The following is a 22,299-nucleotide window of genomic DNA, read 5'->3' on the forward strand; positions in this document are numbered from 1 at the left end:
ATCATGTTCATTTCAGATTGAAGTCACATGGCGCTTCCTGGAAAGTGTGTTTGTAGTTTAAATGTACATCTTTACAAGTAGCAGGCACGGAGCAGAGAGGCATTCCCTTCATAATCCAGAGCAGAGAAGTGACATATAGAGAGTAGATGTTGTGATGAACCTATACTGCCAATCATCATCATTCATGTCCTAAGCTGCCTGTGGATTTACTTGTTTCTCCACAGGTTTTGTATTATTTGTACATAACCAGTGAGCTTTGAGTACATACAGCAGATATTTGACTCTGGTTGGTGAGGAGCAGCACATGTTTGGTGGAGTTACATAGTTTAAAAACATTGAGGTCCGCTGGAATGCTCCAACTTTTACCACTGGAGCCTCTGTGGGTTTGATTGAGTGGTTGAAGAGAAAGACAAACAATGTGTAGGAGGAAAACACACATTGGTCTTTTGTTGGAGATCTACCTGATTTCTTCTCGGTTGTTTCCTCGACTCTTTGGTCAATGAGCCTTTAAAATGTCTTGTTCTACAGACAATAGATGGTGGACAGGCAAGAGTTGCTTTGCAACTCGTCTCTCTCGATCACACACACAAATCAGTGTGTCAACATTCTGTAAGACGAGGTTTGTTTGTTTCTCTCACGTCACCACTGTCTCCTAACCGTGAATTTCTGCTTTCATCCCTCTCTTACCTGCAGGTCCTGAAGATCCCTTAAATCCAGGCGATCCAGATGGGCCCCGTGTCCCAGCCTCCCCCCGAGGCCCACTTGGACCTGGCAGCCCTCGAGATCCAGGCTTCCCTAAGAGGAGGAAACAGTCATCACGAAGCCTTCACTTGTCTCCATCCATAATGGTTTTACATGGGCGGAAGCAACAGCAGCTACAAGTTACCTTCTCTGCCAGGCAGCCCGTCTCTCCCATTTTCCCCCTGAGGACCTGTAATGAAAAACAGAGAAGAGGTTGTTGGAAATACACGGAGGAAGGGGACAAACATACTTATCTCTTACTTAGGGCTGATTTAAATACTAAATAGTTTTCAATAACAAAATAAATACAAAACTTGGGGAGTAATTCATTGATTTGGACTCATATGGCTAATGGATTTCCGAAAATGATCAATTCTCAGAAATGAAACAAAGTCCTTTACCGCTCGAGTGGAAGCTGGGTGATGTCTGAACAAATGACCTCAAGTGATGTGACGTGTGAAGAGATCTTGAGGTGTGGAGACAAAAGAGCTACGTAGAGCACACTAGACCGCTGAACGCAGCCCCCATCTCTGCTTAAGGTCAGCAGCTCCAGCTAAATTACCTGCTATTAGCATCCAACAACCAAACCTCTGACCATTCCTGTCAAGTTGCACTGTAGCTAATGTAGGTGCTTGGTCCTAAACTAGTGTCTATTCTGTAGACAACAGGGAATGAATGTTGATTAAAAACTTCTACCATTTGAGTAATTTGAAATGTTCTATCGTCACATGACAATAACAGACAATAGCTTCAGGGTAAAACACATTTACAGAACGTTTTAAACGTCCTGTGACAGTGCAGCAAGGTCAGTGAACCCCTGCGGTGCTGAGCTTGACTGCAGGAGAGGAGAAAGACTTTTCTTGTGCTCGGAAGCTAAAGGAAATGCGTGTGTGCGCACTGGAGGAAGTGTCTGAGGTGAGCAGAGGGGGAGCAGGTTGAATTGCTGCTCGCTGAGAAAAGCTGAGAGGCATTTCTGACATTTCTTTTAATATACAACACATCCATGCATCTCAGCCTGCTACACCTACCTGCAGGTCCCTGCTCACCAGGAGCTCCCTGAGCGGCCACAGCCCCCATCAGTGATGAGGCCTCCGGGGCAGTTGCTCCTTTGCCCTGGGGATGGCGATGTGATGTGGACGCCGGGACAGTGTATGATTGCACCTGGTTCAGGGAGACATAAAACGAGCGTTAACAATTATCATTGTGATTGATGTGTGGTGTTTTAGGGATTCAGAGCTGGTGGCTGGTTGAGTCCGTCCAAACCTTCGCCTCCAGGGAGCTCAGCCGGTCGCTCAAAGCTGTGATTCGACTGCAGTTGAGACAATCTACAAAAAAGGAAATCAGACACTGTAAACATGTAATATATATATTTGCTATTCTGTGTTGTAGTAAAAGCAGAAACATGTTCTTACTAGAGATGGGCTCTCCTGTACGAGCAGGCGGCCGACGTAGCGTGGATGGTTTCCTGATGGCCTCTTGAGCTGCAAGCTGGTTCTTCGCATCTGTGACAGAAGATAGAGGCTGGATATTTTTACCCCTGTTCCAACTGCGAGTTCTAGAGCTCTTTTTCCATTGAAGTTATATAAGTGCAGTCCAAAAACCACTATACTTATCATAGTTCAGAATTCTACGTAAGATCTATTTAATTGTTGACTTGTCAGTCCGACAAATGATTGGTCAATTAATCAAATTGATCTTTAATCAAAAACAAAGTTTATCTTGTTTCGACTACTCAAATGGGGGTTTTGCTGCTTTTTCGCCATTCTGATTGAAATTTGAACGTCTGGGAATATTAGTCGGACAAAACAAGACATTGGAACCTACCTGGGGTTCTAGGAAATAAAAATGGAGCTGACAGAAATAAAAACACATGTGATGCAAATATAACATCCTATAGATTGAAAAAGTATTTCCCCTATGCAGAGATGTGGACACAGGTGTGGAGTTCACAATAGTCATCACGGGTGTCCCAGCTATATGAGCATGTGCTGCAACCACTCGGCTACCGAGGAGCCCCACAGACATGCAATTGTTCATTTATATTTACTTGGAACGTCACCACAATCTCTCTCTTTCGACCGTACTGTAGATGTCATGTGCTAAAACTGTAGGTAAAAAAAGGAACTAATTGGTTCCAGTGACAACTCCAACAATGCAGAGAGCAGACAACAGAAAAAATATCCTATTCAAAAGAAAAAGAGTTAAAGAAAAACCAAACCCAACTAATCGGTCTTCCAAATACCCATTAAAAGGCTGCAGGTGTCATTGAGTCATGTGTGTTTATTGTTATGTCATCACGCCAAACAGATGGACACTCCATCGAGCTTGTGTGCGGACGTCTCAATGGGGGACGACACCAGAAATGAACTTGTTGCCGTTTCTGTCTGTGGGTCTAAATCCTTCAGGTGAACTTCTCAATGTCAAAAAGCCAGAGAGAGCTGACAATAACAATGCAATACAATATGTTGAGCGTTAATGAAGAGATACGAACGGAAATCCCCAGACAGTTGCTGCTTTTTTCATTGTTACACTTCCAAGAGACACACATCTTTGCCAAGCGGCTTTCCTTTCCCCTTGTGTCTTCGGAGTATACAAACTAAAGCCTTTCAGAGTGGGAGCGTAAAGACAAACAATAGTTCCCTTGTCCAGAGAGAACGGGCAGTGTCGGCTCGTATTCTGTCCTGCCTTCATTTTATGAAGTGTGGGAGTTGGTGTCCCTGGGTTCTGGATGTTTTCAATGGGCGGACCTTTTGGAATTGCTAGACTGACTCCATTGTCCGGCCTGGCCTGGCTCTGGTCGGCCAAGGTGCTCCTGATAGAAACAAGAGGCCGGGTTCAGCACCTCATTAGCCGCCAGGAAGCGCGTCTCTGCCACTCGGTGGCCAGCGGCCGCCGTCGACGCCGAGCACCTGCAGCACCACGATGCAGCAGGAGAGAAACGTCCCTTTTTCTCCGCATACGGTTTCCTGTATTGTACCAATCAGATGTCCTGATCCTTCTCTGTCCACTGCGGACAGAGGAAAGGAAATCGGAGAGCGTTCTGTCAAGCACAAAAAACCCCAATGTTTGGGAACTTAAGAGGCCATAGGAGGAGTACGGAAAGTACTGTCAGAGGATTACAAGTGTACATGTATTTAAACCAACCAAGAGCCGAGTCTGAAGTGTTATGGCGTGTGAAAAATCTCTTGCATACTGATTTCAATGTGCTTGGAGAACACACACGGACCGGCAGCGCACTTCAGCCCGCATGCGGAAGACTGCAGAGACAAAGAGAGGAGTGTGTGTGTGTGTGTGGGAGAGAGTAAATGAACATGCCAGGGACGTTTTCTCATGTAGATGGCTGCCTTCCATTACAAAGAGGAGTTTGGATAGGAAATCCAACTCTCGCCCCTAAAGGCACCACTTCCCCCTTTAGAGTGAAACACGCACCCGTCAGTCGCACTCCTGCTTGTACGAAGCCCGTCTCTCTCTGTCTCCGTCTCTCTCTCCGTCTCTCTCTGTCTCCGTCTCTCTCTCCGTCTCTCTCTGTCTCCGTCTCTCTCTCTCTCTGTCTCTCTGTCTCTCTGTCTCCGTCTCTCTCTCTCTCTGTCTCTCAGCAGAATGAAACTTTGACAAAAATAACATTGCCTCAGTTATTGAATGTCCCCCCTGCCCCGATCAACTCGGTTCATTGTATCCACTCTTTTGTTCTCAGTGGGCTAATTGCCCCAGTGGGGGGTGGGGGGGGTCCAAGAAATGTGTGAATATATTTGACCTTTAGCCCCAATTCGCACAGTTCCCTAATCAACCGCTGAGTCAGAACTGAAGACAAACCCCCCGCAGAGAGTTCAGCAGGCCATCCTGACATCAGCCCTTTCTGTCTCTTACACACACACACACACACACACGCACGCACGCACACACACGCACACACACACGCACACACACGCACACACACACACACACACACACACACACACACACACACACACACACACAGAAAGGAGAAAGATATGATCGAAGGTCACATGGAGGTTATCTTCTATTGCTTAATGACATTTAGTAATGGTCAGGCTAAAGTACATGGTAATATTAATTTCATATTGTGCAATTATCTAAACAGCCTTTATCTAAATTAAAGTTTATTATGGTTTGAAGGCATCCAAAAGCTGAAGTGAGCACACAGGCCTTCTATTAAAGTAGTTGCAGGTGAAGGTTAGAAAGGGCCGATGTCTGCCGCACATGTTGCCCGTTGGGCCTCTGATCATGATAAGAGTTTCTATGCTGGGTTTCCTCAGTGTCACTAATGAAATGACCACTAGAATATGTTTGTTTGAATTACATATCCATGGTATAACCCACCAAAAAGAGGCTGTTCTGTCTGTAACTACTTTAAAAATCACATGGGATTGTATTTCCTTGCTCGCATTACATGCATGTGTAAGTCATGAGGCATGACGAAGCAGACAGGAGGAGGGTGAATGATCGCTCACCGTGGAAACAACCTGCCTGGTTATTCGACACCAGAGACAGACAGAGGGGGGAAGAAGACACATCTTCAACTTGGATTCCACAAAAGTAGTAACAGCCTTCTCTCTTACTGTTATACCAGTATAATATCCTTATGGGAGCTTTATTCCAAAGCTGCTATAATTAGCTCTTTAAGACCCACTTGGATCTTTGGTGGTGGCACCAGGGTGAGAGCCAAAGGAACCGTGACGAGGACTGCAGCTGCATCTCGTGCTCAAGAAAACTGAGGTGTGTGTGTGTGTGTGTGTGCGCGCGCATGGGCTCTTATGTGAGGCTTTGTCTTTGTGTTTTTGTGTGTGTGTGTGTGTGTGTGTGTGTGAGAGAGAAAAAAATGCAACGGTGAAAAACACAAACGCACGCACACACTAGCTGTGTTATTAATGGGGTTCTTCCTTCATTGATGCTCTCCCACTGAAAATAAACCAGTGTTTCAGTACTAAGAGCCCAGTTAGCGCTGCCAGCCGGAGCCCTTAAACACTGCCTCACACGCCGCTCAACCGGCTGCCTGATCACCCACTGGCATTTATCTTCCTTCTGCAGAAAAATGTAGCAGCTCGCCCACATAAAGGTCTGTACACATATTGCAGCATATAGTGTATCATACCACAGTGTGTGCACTTTCTTTCTTTTAACAGAGTTATCTCAAAGTTTGTAGTTGCTCTAGGGAGATGAGTACAGGGGCCGAGCAGCAGCTGTGAACGCAACCATGAAAACACACACACACACACACACACACACACACACACACACACACACACACACACAGCAGAGAGCGAGGTCCTGATCCATCTCTGTCTGGTCGACTAGCTGAGCTCAGCACCGGCGGCCTCCTTAGTGACCAGATGCTGACAGCCAACCAGGGAAGGCGCTTGTCTCCGTCTCTGCACCGTCTGACTGAAGACCACTGCTGCCTTCACATAAACACACACGCACGCTGAAAAGGGGGCTTCTCGGAACACAAGTTTACGGATCTGATTTGCAAATGCAAACTTGCAGACCCGATACATCTGATCTGGTCTATCAGAGCTGACTCATCAACCAGTATCGGGTATATGGAATTGGGGGAGAGAAAAAATATTATTCTATGAAAGCGTAAGCAGAGCCATCAGCAGCTTCCACCTCCCACACAGCTGACGGGCGTCTGGTCATCGGGGCTCAGCACAGTGCAAACCTGCATTTAGCCAACACGTTCACCGGGCTTTCCCAGGCTCGCAGGCTCTCTTTTACTAGGTGATTGACCCAAAGGGCGGGACTCACTTCATCATTTCCTTCCTCGGGAATTGCCACTCTGCTTCCCGAACCTCTCAGCCTGAGAACGGAGCGGCCCACACACACACGGGACAGGTTCAAATGGTCAGGTAATTGATCGCAGAGAAAAAGGGAAGCTGAGCGAGACCGAATCTTCACCTTTGCACTTTGTTTTAGTCAAAAACAAGTGCGGGTCTACATCTGCTGTGGTTTACGAGGCTCGGTGGGGTGCGGCAAATGAAGCCAAGCTTTAGCCTCCAGGACCCTGAGGTGAGAGTGTGCGAGGTCAGAGAGCTTTGCACCTCGTGCACACACACATCTCACCCCATCAATCAGCACAGACACGTAACCCAGGCCGCACACACACTCGCCACAACACCCCAACCACAAGCTCCGCAGGGCCGGACCTCCGCCAGTCACTACCAACCGGGAAAACACTTAACAACGTGAAGTCCGCTTACTGCGGATGAGGAGATGAACTTTGGGGAAATTGACTTAAAAGTCCGTAATATTTAGTCATTTTAGTCAAAAAGAGTTGTAATTATTTGTATTGAATATCAATAGTCTGCTTTCCAATTTTACTTGACACTTCCAGTTAGTTAAACTACTTTTACTAAACTAATTATTGTTCTTCAAACCAAACGGCCAGTATCCTCCTTTAGCTGTTAACTACATATTTCTGAAAGCATGTCTGTATAAATATTCCTACCAATACCACAATCCTCACATCAGCCCTCTCAGCTCTTACAGCCCATCCAGATGTGCTCGGACACACAGCCCTCTAATCTCGCACAGGAAGGAGGAGGGTCTCCAGCATCTCCTCCCGCCTCTTTGTCCCAGACAGGGCTGTCTTTACCTCACCTTCCCTCTCACTCACACTCCCCGTCTCTCTCACTCTCTCTGTTTTTCCATCACATGCCTGTATTGATGCTGATGGCACTGACGCCTCCACAGCAGGCAGTGATGTGTAATTACACCGCAGCGTCGAGCTGAAAGGTCTGACAGGTGGGATAACCGTGGTCCGCAGACAGAGGGGTTTGTCCGGCTTGCACCTACCGCCTTGTCAAAGTCCTCGTATGTCTAACATATTTTGGCAATAAATGTTCCTGATTCATGACTTGACATGTTCTCTCACAGGCATTCGGGGACAGGAGACCGGCCTGACTGTGAGCTGGACCTCTGTGTACAGGACGACTCACCTTCCATAACCCGCCTCCCACCAGGCCTCCTGCTTGTTGTATTTCCCAGAAGGTTTGATCATGAGAGACCCACCTCAACTGTCTCGCCCTTATTACAGGAGCAGGGACGTTGGGATTTGTTTCACAGTCACTCACCACCTTTGCCTGTAATTACTGAGTAGAGCAGAACTGCCTCCCCTAATTGTTAACCACTCTGGGGTGCAGACGTGTGGTGGGATTCTTTGTGTCCGCAACAGCCGAGGAGACAGTTTGTGTTCAAAGAGACGGACACACAAAACAGAAAGAGAATCTTGTGTTCAAACACAAACTTAAAAAAAGCCTTTTAAATTTTAATTGAATATTAAAAAAAGGTAATAAATCTCTTTGCTTTCCTCCCCTCTGGTATCCCCCAAAAACATATGGCAAAACATGGAGAAAGAAAACTGTGGTGCAAGTGAAAGCTAACAATGCTGCGGTCAGTGTAAAGTGGCTAAAATTAGTGGTGGGCACATATGTTGAATTGCAATATACTGACTTGAGACGGTATGTGGTTGGGACAAGCTGCACTACAAATACGCTCGGCACTCTTGTGTTTCCTCCTTTGAAAGCAGCAGATGTCTAATAAAAGCGAACAGTAGAGGCTGCCGGTGCAGCACACACCCTTCACTTTTATTAAGAGAGACGCAATATCACAGAAGCCCCGATGGAAGCGGGCTCTTCCCTCAGGATCCCGGTTGACCCAAATTAAAGCCGCTTTGTAAACTTTTCCTCGGCGACGCTCTCGCTTTCAAAGTCCTTTGCTGGCATCTTGTCCAGTGATGTGCAACCCCATTCATGTCTCTGCTGCAGTCGCCCGGGAAACCAGTGAAAACGGGACTCCGGGAGTGACTGTATGAAACCACACACTTCTGCTGTTTTAACGTGGCAGGGTGGGGTCCGTCTGGCCTGTGACCTCTCCCCATAAAACACTCCCTGCACGCCGCTGTGCTTAAACTCCTCTCAGGCAAATCACTGCCGCAAGTGGCTGATAAACCAAAGTTCTAAACCCAAACCTCCACACACATGTGTGTGGAGGTTTAATTCTGGTCCCGCAATAATAAGTGGTCCTGCACAATAAGTGCAAGTTATTGCTGTTGAACAGCATGCACTTCATAAGCCTTTGTGACATCAACATTATGCTACGCTTATGCACTGCTTTATTAAAACTCAGGGTCCTGAGTGCAAATTGGTTTTGACTTGCGCTCACTTAGGTAATTGCCGTGATCTAAGAGGTTGGCTTCATTACTACAATAAAGTCTAATGGCACATTAAACACAAGCAGACACTTTATATAAAGGTACAGGAGTTAAAGTTAAAATCCCTGAACACGATTAAACAGGAACAAACTACAACGAGTAGTAAGGTAGATCTCATGCAGACGGGTAGTAATTTCCCTCTCAAATGAGTAAAAGTAAACGTGTTACTAGGATTAGTGAGTGTAATCCAGCTGCTGAAATACAAAATCTGAATGGCTGAATTGCTTCAAATCCTTTTTTTTACAGAAAGTTATTTTCAAGTAAAGCATAGCTGGAAGACCAGAAATATCCAAACAAAAGCATAACTAAGCAACATGAACATGTTGCAATAGAAAGTTTACACACTGCTGGCCAGCAGACATTTACGCTGCCCACATCTGCAGCCGAGCAGAGAACAGTCCTCAAACCTACAGCAAAACATCTGCATGTCCTCTGCCATACACACTCAGTGCTGGGCGAGTAAACCTCCATGTTTGAAGCACACCTCCAGTCAAAGGGGTTTATTCATTTATTTATTTATAAGGGCTCGGAGGCCTGTTGCCGGACCTGCAAAGTGTGATTTCCCTCCTGTGGTGAGATTTGAGTACACACGAGAGCAAGTAGTGCTAAGAAAAGGGTTTCAGGGTTTCAATAACCTTTATTTTTCCTTAACCACCCGCGTAAACACTAACTTGTTGACAGTGACGGCCATCCTGAGCCGACCTGATGGTACCCATTCCAACTTGCTTTAGGACGATATTATTCTTCAATAGCAAATGTGCCTCATTCTGAAGGAATGTAAATGAACAGAAAGCAATGGATATGTGTGGCAAATCTCTTCTTACTATTGTTTCAAGATTCAGCTTCTCTCAAAGAGCAATGGCTTTTCCTCCATAACAAATCATGTGATTTGCCGGTTACCTTCGGGACATCTCATTTTACACCCGGATCTCCATTCTGCCTTCATGCGTTTGGATCATTTTGCTGTGCAGGTATTGGGGCCCTTTCGGTGGTTTGTTCCGGTGAAAAATGTTTTAAAATGCAGAAATGGCTAAAGACCACTGTTTCAACACATGCTTTCAAACAGGACAGAGGAGAGGAGTCGTTTTATTAGCAACATCTTCTCATCAGATATTCCCCTCGTCGCTGTAAATATGCCTGACTGCCAATACAAACGGTCTGTAGAAACATAAACTGCTGAGTAAAAAACCCGCTGACCCATTTACTGTCACCCGAGCTGGTGTTAAAATGAAGGAATCGCAGCGTCAAAAGACTGAGTATTAAAACGGTGTCTTAAACTCAGCGGTGAAATACAATTCTCTCTGTTGAACCATGTAAACCTTTGATACAGAAAGAGCAGGAAACCAACCAAAATGTAAAGCTTCATACAAGCTCTCCAGTGCTGGTCGGCAGCCCACACGCAGCGCCCGCTGTGCCTAACGCTCTGCATGCATCACCATCAGCCCGGTCGCAACTATCACGAGATTCGTAGAGGAGGAAATTGGCTGCCTTAACAACTCTTGGCAACGTTGTGCTGGAGTTTTCTAGCGGTTTTCATCGAGCTTAGCTAATAAGATCATCCAAATAAAATGTTTTGATAAAAGGAGTTATGAGTGGTAGCGTGTGTCATTTAACAAATAGCTTACGCGTAGTGCGAGAGCAGCTGTCTGGTAGACAGAAATAGCATCAGTGCATCTCTTGTAAATATATCTTTGTTTGCAAATAAACTCCACCTTGCACCTAAAAGCAGCATTGGTGACTAGTATGTTTTGAGCATACTGAACCCTTCATGGTTCATGGGTTCTTGCAATGTATCAATATAATAAATACTCTGCACTCTGAGTATTTAGGGGTCATAATAGGTTCCCTGACAGCGTATACGTTCATGCATGAAAGGAAAGCAGACCTGGATTGCCGGGCTGATAAAAGCACAGCCGGCAGTGTGTGTGTGTGTGTGTGTGTGTGTGTGTGTCTGACATGCTGTTTGTTTGAGGGGGGCCTTTGTAGTGGGCTCCTGGCTGAGTCACATACAGTCCATTACTGCAGACACAGGGTCTCAAAGCCCAGGAGTTAGACGGCTCATATTCCTCAGAAAACTGACCGAGTACCTAGAATGAGCTCAGGTAGGAGAGCAGAAGAAATCCTCTGATATTAGATGATTTCCATTCAACCCAACACAGATGACATTACAGTCACATATGGGTGAGCTCTCATAACCCTCCATACCGCAGGTTCAGGATTGATGAGTCCACTGCTTCACCGATCGCCTCAACGCCAAACCTGAGCATCACTTCTTCCATCATGCTTCCTGTTTTTGGAACCTTAACCCTAAAACATACATGCTGGACCGATCATGATGTGTGACATGAATGACACAAACATCCACTACTGAGCCTCCTCTCAGAAGGCAGCAAAAAAATCAAACAATAGTTAAAGGCAGCGTGTCCTAGCGCTCAGCTTTATCCTACGAGGATAAAAACTAAATCTGTTCAGAAGAGTGTTGCTCTGATCAAACCGGAGCGTGATCTGCTGCTCTTGATTTCTGGTTTACAGATGTTTATAAAACTGTGTTCTGGACGAATGAAATTTCAGGATTGGATAAGGTTGAGTCGTATTTCAATAACACTAAAAGGTATCGCTTTTAGTAGAATCATTTTTTTACAAGATTCTGCTGTCCAAATGAAAAATTCTGAGCTATAAACTAACAAGTGAGCAATTGAGGGCTTCATCTGATGTAATGAAAAGGAAGAATCATCTTTAAATAGATTGTTACATGTGTGATGATGCATACATGGCTTGTCATGAGATAATAGTGCATTATAAATAAAATGTATTGCTATTATTAATCGTGATATCGTGAACAATCGTAACAATGAACCCTTTACCTTTTAGATTTAGGAAAATTGTCTTTGACTAAATCATTAAATCTCCTAAATTTGGAAGCAGCTTCCACTTCACGAACTTTGGACCAGTGCACTTTGGCACAAATATTTTGGCCTCTTGGCATTTGGAGCTTTACACCAGTATGAAAACTCACACAAAACAGAATTATTAAAGAACCGATTGCCAAACCTCTATTCATTATGCCGCAAATCAGCATTCAACCTACTATGACCTGGCTTTCTGGCAGCGTTGGCAAAGTCTTCTCGAGGTGCTAGATTATTTTGTCCAACCCCTGTATGCATACATGCAGAATTAGCATACACATAGATATGCACACACAAAACCCGCACGTATATACTCACAGAGCGAGAGGAGTAAATGACTGTGTGAAGCTGAGCTCCTCTTAGGATAATCCCAGAGTGAATGGTGTGCTGTGTGCAAGGCATTCCTCTGTGGTTTTCTAAGGCTTTTTAGGGATTAAACCCCACTTACTTCCAGGGGCCGCAGGGTGGGATCAAAGCTGATTGGGCTTTTTGGGTTCACGGTGATAGTGTGTGGAACAGTGAGTCTCTGCTCAGGTGGACTCGCTCGAGGAGGCACCAGAGAACACGACACCGCGGCCGAGACGTGAGACGGTGACGCAGGTCGCACACACCTGGAGGGGGTCAAACCTGCGTTAATCCAGCACAACGCTAACCGGCACTGTGCTGAGTGATGGCGGGCCTGCAGGAGGTGAGGCTTTAACTCCAGCAATAATCCAAGTATGCTGGACCTGGGCTTGCTGAGGTTACACAAACACAAATGAGGTCAATATTAATCAAGGCTCTCGTACGTTTTACACAGTATAAGGAACTTTTCATGGTGGCAAAATAAATGAAGATGTGTGTGAAAGACTCTGCAAAAATCTGGACCTCATTCTCCTGATCTCTGGCACCGCAGGTTTCCCATCGGCTAAACTTACATCCAGCAAAACAGAAGACAGACATAACAAACATAAAGGCCGATGTGTAGCGACCTCAGAACCCTTCAACAAATCCGTACAGCGTCTGACCTTTGACCCTGGGAGGGGAAAAAAAGGTTCTCTTTAATCCATTTAAGACAACTTGGAGGAAGTGGACACTACAATGTGTATTTGAGTTACTAAAACGGCCCACGGCCAAACAAATAAACAGAGATGGATAAGAGCTGTGGTCTTCTGTCAGAGACAGAACAGCGAGATTAGCAAGGTTAACACGGAGGGACGCTCTGGGCACAAATAAACAGAATATATGTCCACAAATATACTCAGATATTGACAGGAAGTTATGTGGCGTGCGGTATTCAGGGACACAGTGCATGCAGTGGGGGAGGCCGACTGGATGTAGGACTTTCACAGGCTGAGTGGTGCATGGCCGCAGCTATCGGCATCATCTCAATCCTGATGACAAACACTCGCATGTTTTGGGAAACTCCCTCGGAAAATAAACAAAGCCAACGTCAGAGGATTTCAGCACCCTGCAGATAAGCATAATCATGGCATGATTGCGCACAGCATCGGTTTCACCCGCACCGATGGACATTATTACACACTGTGTGTGTGCCTCATGTGTCTATTTGCATATAGAAATCTCGTGCCGTGTCTGGAGTAACGGCGAAGCCCAGACACCCAAAGCCAGCTGTCGTCCTCTGAGAGATGGAAACCGCCGAGCATGCGGGGGTATGTTTGTGTTTTGCACCATTGGAGATAAGTATGCGTGCTCTGTGTGTTCTACAAAGGGCTGATAAGATGAAGAGAGGCAGTGTGAAGGACAAAGACACAGAGACTGAGGGATAGCGGCTGTTTTTTTACAACACGGGTCTTCGGATCGGGGTCCTGGGGGGTTCGGGCATGGGAGCAAAAGGAAAAGAAGGAAAAGGAGGAAAAGGAGGAGTCGTTTGTTGTCACACCTGCATGTGAATCATGTTGAGTAGGAATTTCTAGCACAACTTTGCCTTCTTACAGAACGGAATTGGTCTGAAGATGTCAAAGTCCTTTGTTACTTTCATTAGGGTTGTGATACGAGGTACGTTTCAATATGAGGAGCATGAAAAAAAGAGTAAAGAAGTATTTCTATTTATGTGGTCCATAAAGTATCCAAGATGATGCAGAAGAACGTTTATGTTTGACATACTATAAAAACACACTTAATACAAGCTAAACATTTACATATTTCCAGAGATGCTGGAATTTTGTGAAAATTGTGCTTTCATAAAAAAATGTAAGACATGTAAATAATTAAATAGGTTTTGAAATATGAACAAATAACTGTTGCTTAGCCTTTGGTTTAAAATGAAATGATCATGCCTTGTGTATAACAAAAAGACTATTCCATGGTTTACCCTTTCATTCATTCCAATACGGCAACTTCATATTGTGTATGAATTAGAGAGAAATAAATGGCTTCAAACATTTGTAGAGCAGATTCCCCTGCCTCCTTCGCTTCCTGCCCTGGTGTATTTTCTTTGTCTGCCGCGTCCCTGATTGTTTCCTCCTGTGTCCAATCACTTGCACCTCCCCAGTGTATTTAAACCAGGTGCGTCCCTTGTCTCGCCGTCGGTTTATTTATCATCTTTGGCTTTCCTGTGACCCCGATGCTGAGCTCTGATGTTCCCGGTTGCTGCTGGCCATGTTTGTACCTTGGTTATTAAACAGTCATTTTGTTTGAAACCTGGTCTGCATTTGAGTCCTTCTTCTGCCAGGAATCCTGATATTTTGCTTCTTTTTTGGGCTAACGCACACCAGCGGGGGTGATGGAAAGGCTTCGGTGATGCACTCATCCTTGCTGAAACGTATTCAAAGCAGACATGCTAGGTGATGGAGAGCTCCGGCGTTAATATGACAGCCATTCTTCTTCGCTATCAGGTTAAGTACTTTGACACGGGAACTCTCACAGTCTGCGAGCCCACTGCAATTACCGCCTCTGCTAGAGATCAATCAGAGAAATGAGAAAACTGCTGAGAAAAAAGGGAGTGGAGCGAAGAAGCAAACAGGAGATAGCGGGAGGAGGAGAGCATTCTTCTGTTCAAAGCAGTTTCACACACATCAGAATGAGGGTGTTATCTCTGAAAAGCACTTGAACACAACATGCCCACAGACAGAACCCACTGTGGGAACGATGAAAGCACACGCAGACACACGGAGGAGAGGCTCCAATTCAAGTGCGAGCAGATTAAAGGATCAGAGGAAAACGCGGATCAAAACATGGCAGAACCACCAACGGGCCCAACGAGAGGGGAACAGCGCCGAGGCATAAAAACGGACTGTGAGTGATCACAGTTTCAGGTCAACGGGGTCGGCCGACCCCGCGGGGCTCCAGCAGGGGCTGACGTAGCGGATGCTGCTCTTATCTCAGCGCAGCAGTACAAAGGAACACAAGCTCCCCGTGAAACTCCTCCCTGCTGCCATTCAAAAAGTTTGCCAGCAACAGCCTTCCTTTGCAGCACTGTGAGGAGCTGGTGGTCTTTAGTAACATCCATCTACGTGTATTGTAATAGTTTATATTATTTTTAAATGTTGTTCCAAACAAAACATTATTCAATTTATGATTTTATAAAACAAAGAAGCAAATCCTCGTATATGAGCAGCTGTAATGAGAGCGATTGGACTTTTTGTTTCCTAAATGATGTACTAGATTGATCAGAAATACCCTATAGCAGCTGTTTTGACATATTAAAACAAATATTCATAAGTCTTGAATAAGACTTAAAGGACGTATAGTTTAGTTGTGACAGCATTACTGAACCGCATGTAAGAAAATTTTGTAATTATGCGGATTTCATATTTAATTCCATACAGCCATCATCATCATCAGCACGGTATTAATCAAATGAACACTCTTTTATATCAGCAACTACATCATCATCATCATCAATACGGGTGGTGTGTGTGTGCAACGGGGGGGTCGGGGGTGGAGTGTGTGGCCCCCGTCACAGCAGCCGTGGAGACGTGCTGAGTTCGCCGGCCGGGGATTAAGACTCCTCCGTCAGACGGAGCAGAGCGCTCTGACACATTCAAGCCGAGGTAAAACATCTGGCTCGTCTCAACCAAATATGTCTCCACAATGTGTGCGTGTCTAGGTGTATGCTTGCAGTGTGTGTGTGTGTGTGTGTGTGTCAGTGTGTACGTGTGTATACGCGCGTGTGTGTGTGTGTCCCGTCTGTCCTCCCCTGCTCAGCGCTGGTATCTGGCAGTGTGAGTCGTGCTCTGGAGCAGACCCGGAGGTCTTGGCCGGCGGTGACCTCATCTCTCCAGGCATTTGGGGCTGCAGTAAAAATGGATAAATGTGTCCCACTGTCTGACTCCAAGCCCCCCAAAAATGACAGTATATCAAGATATGACAAACTGCAGGACGAGAGAGAGAGAGAGAGAGAGGGAGGGAGAGAGAGAGGGAGGGAGAGAGAGAGATTTTGCCCTACTTCACAGTAGCAGAACACCGACAGGTTAAAGTACAAAACGGCTTCTAATTAAGGATTTAAAGTTCCAGTGGTCAGCCAAAAACCATCACCGGCACCTCTCATTAGCTCTTAATCCTCTTACTCAACCTCCATCCTCTGCTATTTAACACCCTTTAGTTGATTCATTAAAGTCATTATTGAGAGATTAAGTTTCTCAGTTCATTCATGGAGGAGGAAAGTTCATTGGTTCCTGTTGTATCTGCAGCGTGTTGAGCCATACACGAAAAGACGAGACGACTTTTGGCAAACCGACCCGTAAAACTCATTCTACGCCCATCTTCATAAAACCATTCAGCAGACAACTACATATAAATAGAAAGTAGTATTTCAGTTTGAAGCTTCAGAATAAATCACGTCACTTTGTGGTGAGACAATACGACTCAAGTGGAAAATTAAAGTAGTCTTGTACTGTTTTACCCCTCAAGTCCCCTCCCTGTTTCTGTGAGTGGGTTAAAAACGGAGTTATCACGATTCACTCATAAAGCCGTCGTACCTCATAAATACCCACAGTGTGACTAGAAAAAGCAGAAAAGTTTTACGCAAGTCCTAAAGTTGTATGAGGAACATCCGGCATAAAAAAATGGCGCGGACACACATTAACTTCAGAGATTTTGCGACTGGGAGCGATGAGGCGACTAACTAGTGTTCATCGGCGCTCCAACCGTCTGCTGCACAAAGCCGCTCAGATTGGAGCTTCGGCCTCAGCATCACCCACAGAGGAGGGCGGCTGCTTCCTGCCGACAGGAGTTGCCTCGGTCGTGACCCGGAGCCTCATCTGCACTTTTGGAACAAAATAGTGACCTTGCGGTACCTCAGGCTAAGCGTTCTGACACTGAGCAGTGTTTGCAAATCCTCTTCGTGCTCCCGTCTCCGTGCTGATTAACTTAACTGTCCTATTTCGCCCCAGATTGTCTATATTTCTGCCAGCTATCCCTGCTGACTACCGTTTCTAGTCTTCAGTGTAGATGAAGAGAAAACAGGGGAACAAAAGGACAGTTAGACCACAACCGTGTATTACAAAGTGCCCTCAATTCTCCTTGCTGTCTCAGTTTGACATCTCCCTACATGTTGAGCCACTTGTATGGTGCCTTCGCCGCCTTTAATCAATCTTTTGATTCACTGACACTCAGGCGCTTAAAGGAACACATTGTACTCGCTTAGCATGGTCAGCTCGCCACATAACAGCTCTAAAGACTCCCAGAAATGTAAGACCGACACCGAATGAGTAAGTCAAGAGATATCCTGTTGGTCTCGATACAGCGCGGCCGCTTAAGGAACAATACGTGCTATTATTCTGCAGGGAAGCACAAACCCCTGCACCCCTCATTTCTCTGCCCTTTCACCCCTCTGGCGTCCCCACGGCTACCCAACCACACGCAGAGGGTAGCGGTGCATGGACTGTGAGACAGAGCACACAGAGACTAGGGAGCCTCAAATCTAACTTGACTTCTTAAGTTCAGTTACAATATGTAAAGATTAGGCACCTCAAAAGGAGCATTGTGGTTAATGGCTGGCAGAGGAATGACGCTCGTCACGGTTATTGCTTCGGCCTGTTCTTTGTCCTCCTAACAGGCCTTTCTAGTTAGGAAAGACCCCTCCATGTCCCCTACGATATTTCCCCCTTCCTCTGGCTTAACGCAACAGTGCCATCGCATTTCTTTGCGAGTGTCGGCCTGTGAAAACAACAGAGGCGGGAAAACACATCCTCCTTTCCTGCTGCCGCTGGCTTCGCCTTCTCCACCTGGCAGCGCTCGGGGGAACGCGTCGCCCTGGAGCGCTGCCGCCCGTTGATTAGCACAGCCAGTCTCGTTTTACACACTCATCTCTTCCTGCATCTTGGAGCGAGGGAATAGATCTGCCCCCCCCCCTCTTTGAGTCAGGCCAGAGGGAAGAGAGCTCCGAATCTCAGTACAAACTTTCTCCGCTCCACTTTGTCTGGGGATCGAGGGCCCATCTGGCCGCAGATTTAGTAGCTCTGCCTCAATGGAGGTCTCTGTGTGCTCGAGCAGCTAGGTTTACACAGGCGGAGTGAAGGGTTCATATAAAACGCATTAACTGAGGATGATCCCTTTCGTCTTTTGTAAATAGGACGTGACGATGGGGGATGTCCAAAAGATGGTTGCCGCTTTGAAAATGCCAATTTCAGCGCAGCCGGTGATTCAGTAGCAGATCCCCTGAACTGAAGTGTGGTTTCTGACGGTATCCACATTTTCCTCTTTTCACATGGATACAGGGTAGAGTATTCATAGACACAATGGACAATAATAAAAAAGAAAAGTATGTAAACACTGTAATCATCGAAAGAATGCCTGAAGTGAAAACAAAGCTTTTACTTTTCCTCATTTAGTTTAATGATAAAATAAAAAGCACATTCAGCACCAATGATACTTGAACCACTGAATCCATTTGGATTTATTTTACTGGTGGGAGGTTGCCGGGTAGCAACAGGACCTGCGGTCGTAGCTGACGTAGCTGTGACGTAGAGAACGTTCCTTCTCCCTGGAGAGCTGCAACTACCGGATCACTTCCATTGACGAATCTGCCAATTACGTTCTTGATTATTTGCTTTAGTCAACAAAATGTCAGACATTTTCTAACAGCAAAGCTGATTTCAGCAAAGCCGATGTTTTCAAAACGCTTAGTTTGTCCAATCGACAGACTAAATGAGTGATGACCTTCCACACTAGAAAACTCAGCTCAGATCCTGAAATGAGATCATGTTCATAGTGAAAACAATAAGAAACGAGTCGACGAATGCTTTTCATCATCATCATCATCATCATCATCTCAACGAGTCGGGCTGACGGGGCCACATGCGATCCCATCGGGTGAGATTGAGCCCTGCAGGGAGTCAAGAGGACGACCAAATCAAATAGAAATAAAAAGAGGTGATCGACACCGTCCTGTGTTGCTCACCTGCTGAGTCAATGACAGTAGATGGAGCTCTCACTTTGGCCCAGCAGCAGAGAATTACTGCCCTGCCAGTCTGTCAACACATGCAACTCATACAAAGAGAGAAGGGGAGCGTGTGTCTGTGCCCTGCACCGAGCATATTGTTTATGCACACAGAGTCACGTGTCTCTCTCTCTCTCTACGCACTTGATAAATGAACGTCTGAGCTTGTGGGAGCGGGTGTCTGCGCGTGTGCTGGTGTTCACTTGCCGCCAGGCTCTGTGTGTGTGAACGAGTGAGGAACACACAGAAACCCTCTCTGGACTCAACTCACGGTCCTGATTGAGGAGTGGGGTTAGGGAATGGGGGGGGGGGGTCGTCACGCACAGCTCGGCCCTGGCGACGTTCCAACCAAAACAGCGGGGCTGTTAAAGCCCCCCCCCATCCAGTGGACGAGTCCCAGGGGGCAGCGGAGCGGACGGAATGCAGGCCTGGGTTTAGAGGTTCAGGGGTACGTCCTGTTGTTAATGAGCTCACCCCGCCGGGCCTCTCTGGCTCCGAGCACCTGACACCGCCTCACCGGCCACACCAGCCTGCCGCCACAACCTCTTCCCGGACTGGCCCTGGACCTCCGAAGCATACCACACTTCCTCAACTTCACTCTGTGCCCCCTCGAGAGGATTCCAACGACGTGTGTGCCTCCAAGTGCACAAGGAGGCGGTAAAACGTAAAAGTGCCGTCTGTGCAGCGATGTCCAATGAACATGTCTGAGTGTGCGTGCAGGCCCGTGTGTGCGCGAGGATACGAAGGGAAGCCCCCCGAGACACGACCTCAGACCATGCGGCGAAGCAGATGAGAGCCCCTTTTCCCCAAAGTGCACCGTAAACAACACTTTCCGTGCTGAAGGCGGCTTTGAGGATAACACACGCAGCGGGTTTCAAAGAAGTTTGCTAAATGCTGCTTATTGTGTTATTACGGGTTATTACGTGTTGTGTTATTACCGTAATTTGGAACTTAGTATCATGAACAATCTAAGTACGCTGATTTCAGAGGGTCATTGTTGAATTTTGTTTCACAATGAATGATACAGTTTAGAGCATGAAATACTGACAATTTCAATATTCTATCATGAAAATCTATCCAATCACATTTCTGCAGATATTGGATGTCCATTGTGGTTTACTACTTTAATACTTACTACTTTTTTGACTTAAGCTAGTCGGCCAGCTAGTTGTAAACCTAAGGCACATTAAAACCATAATGGGGCCTGTAGTCTGAGCACATTACAGTCTACCAATAGACAGAAGGCGTATATTTATATACAAAAGGTTGCAGACTCAGTTCTGGGTACCCCGAGTCTTTGTAGGATTATTGTTATTTTGGCAGCCGGCAACACAATCGTGCCTGAACCCCAAAGTGACACTTCTGTTGCGGTGGATTGTTCACAGCTTGTCGGTGACTGTCCAACCGATCTTACTGTAAATTCCCACCTTACCAACCGTATTCAGATTTACACGTCACCAATGTCCTTTCAGGGGACAGGTCCTATCGTCCTCTGCTCTTTCCTCTTGTATCCATTCCAGTGAAGTCATCTGTCTGATGATCGGGCCCTCTGACTCGTTTGAATGTCTCTAATTAGGCCGACTGCTAGCGCAGTTCATCCAAACCACGTCTCCGCTCTCGTCTTCAGTCCAGAACTAATCACAACCATAAGCCTGACTCTACTCTTCCCCGCTGAGCGCTGTATCACAAGCACATGAGCAAATGGAAATACAGACCAGCACCGAAATGGAGCTCAAGAGTCAGACGGGGGCACCGACCCTCAAATTCTACACGTTATCCAAGAGTGCAGAGTTTATAGACTGGGAAACCGAGAGCAAGCTGGGGGGGGGGGGGGGGGGGGGGGGGGGCGTTGGGGGGGTTTGGGAGGTCTGTGCTACGAGAGGTCGTAAATGATGTCATCACAACACGCCACAGCAACATGTCTGATGTGGTGGTCTGTTTGTGGTTTAGAAAGCATGTGAGTGGAGGAGGATTAAAGGTCGGCTTCTTTAAGTCCCCACCCACTGCGCCACAACACTTGAGCGTCTCTGATGTGGCTTTGTACATGTTGACGAACGCGTAACAGATGAGCAGCTTCACCTTCGTGGCTCCTGGGAGAGTCCAAAAGCCCTCGACCGATACAATTATATTTCATCTAAAAACAACTGTTTTATTGTGTTTTGTGGTCTATATCCACAGCTTGGGGGGGGGGGGGGAGACAGCAGTGAGGAGACATTACAGGATATTGAAAGAGTGAAATTTCATTGTACGGTTGAAAGTTGAATTGAGAGAAAGTCCATCTGTAATAATTGATGATTGACTATTTGGTTACGTTTGCCAACCAGCTTGCGTGTGCGGTTTCTCTTTGTCTGAAACAGCCCGTCACTAGGAGTTCAGTACATCCTTTAGCATCGATCACTATTTTCTGTGAACTGGTGATATGCTCTTACTTTTGCTGGCTGCGTGTTTGAAGTGTTATTTCATCAAATCAATTGAAGCAGTCAATCATCCGGTCCATGTAGAATGTAGTCATTATCTACCCACTCAGCATTGCTGCCAACGTCTTTGCGCTGATGCCAAAATAAGCTTCGTCGTCTTCCCACAGCCGACTTAAAGTCAGCAGAGCTCTGTTGAACAGTAGCGACATCCCGTCACCCCCCCCCCGGCTTCAGCACGCGGGACGGGGATACGTTAGAAGGCGGCGAGCGGACGGGCCGAACGCAGCATCGGTGGCATCAGTTGCTGAGCGGATAAGCGATGAGAGGAAGGAGAGAGAGCCCACACCTGCAGCAGCGAGGAGGGTTTGAAAGCTTTTCTCTTCTTTATCTGTCGACATAATAAAAGCGCTGTTCACGGGTTCATTCGGCCTTATCTTGGCCAGGAAGAGAGCGTCTCTCTGATGATTGCGTGATCCTTTAGGTTGTAAAGAGCCTTTCTGTTTGTGGGTCACTCTGTCTGCTCACAAGTCCACTTAAAATACTGGGTGGGGGTAAATGCCTCTGCTTTATTGGGACAGAAGAATCATGGCATGTGTGTGTGTGTGGGTGTGCGCGTGTGTG

At 46.4% G+C, this 22,299-nt stretch overlaps 1 protein-coding gene across 5 annotated transcripts in view; it reads right to left on the bottom strand.

Annotated features, from left to right (window-relative positions):
- Window positions 1–22,299, bottom strand: part of emid1 (EMI domain containing 1) — a 43,820-nt gene that overhangs the window by 9,356 nt on the left and 12,165 nt on the right. For all 5 annotated transcript variants that reach the window (XR_013451976.1, XM_040195995.2, XM_040195989.2 and 2 more), the window contains exons 4-8: window positions 2,154–2,243; window positions 2,005–2,066; window positions 1,770–1,902; window positions 887–931; window positions 688–795 (exon numbers count right to left, since the gene is read on the bottom strand). Coding sequence is in view for 4 of the 5 variants with exons in the window: in XM_040195995.2 (XP_040051929.2) it covers window positions 688–795; window positions 887–931; window positions 1,770–1,902; window positions 2,005–2,066; window positions 2,154–2,243 (438 nt within the window). In the remaining variant the exon portion in view is untranslated. The remainder of the gene's footprint in view (window positions 1–687; window positions 796–886; window positions 932–1,769; window positions 1,903–2,004; window positions 2,067–2,153; window positions 2,244–22,299) is intronic.

Source organism: Gasterosteus aculeatus, chromosome 13, assembly GCF_964276395.1.
Source record: "Gasterosteus aculeatus chromosome 13, fGasAcu3.hap1.1, whole genome shotgun sequence".
NCBI classification, from domain to species: Eukaryota; Metazoa; Chordata; class Actinopteri; order Perciformes; family Gasterosteidae; genus Gasterosteus; species Gasterosteus aculeatus.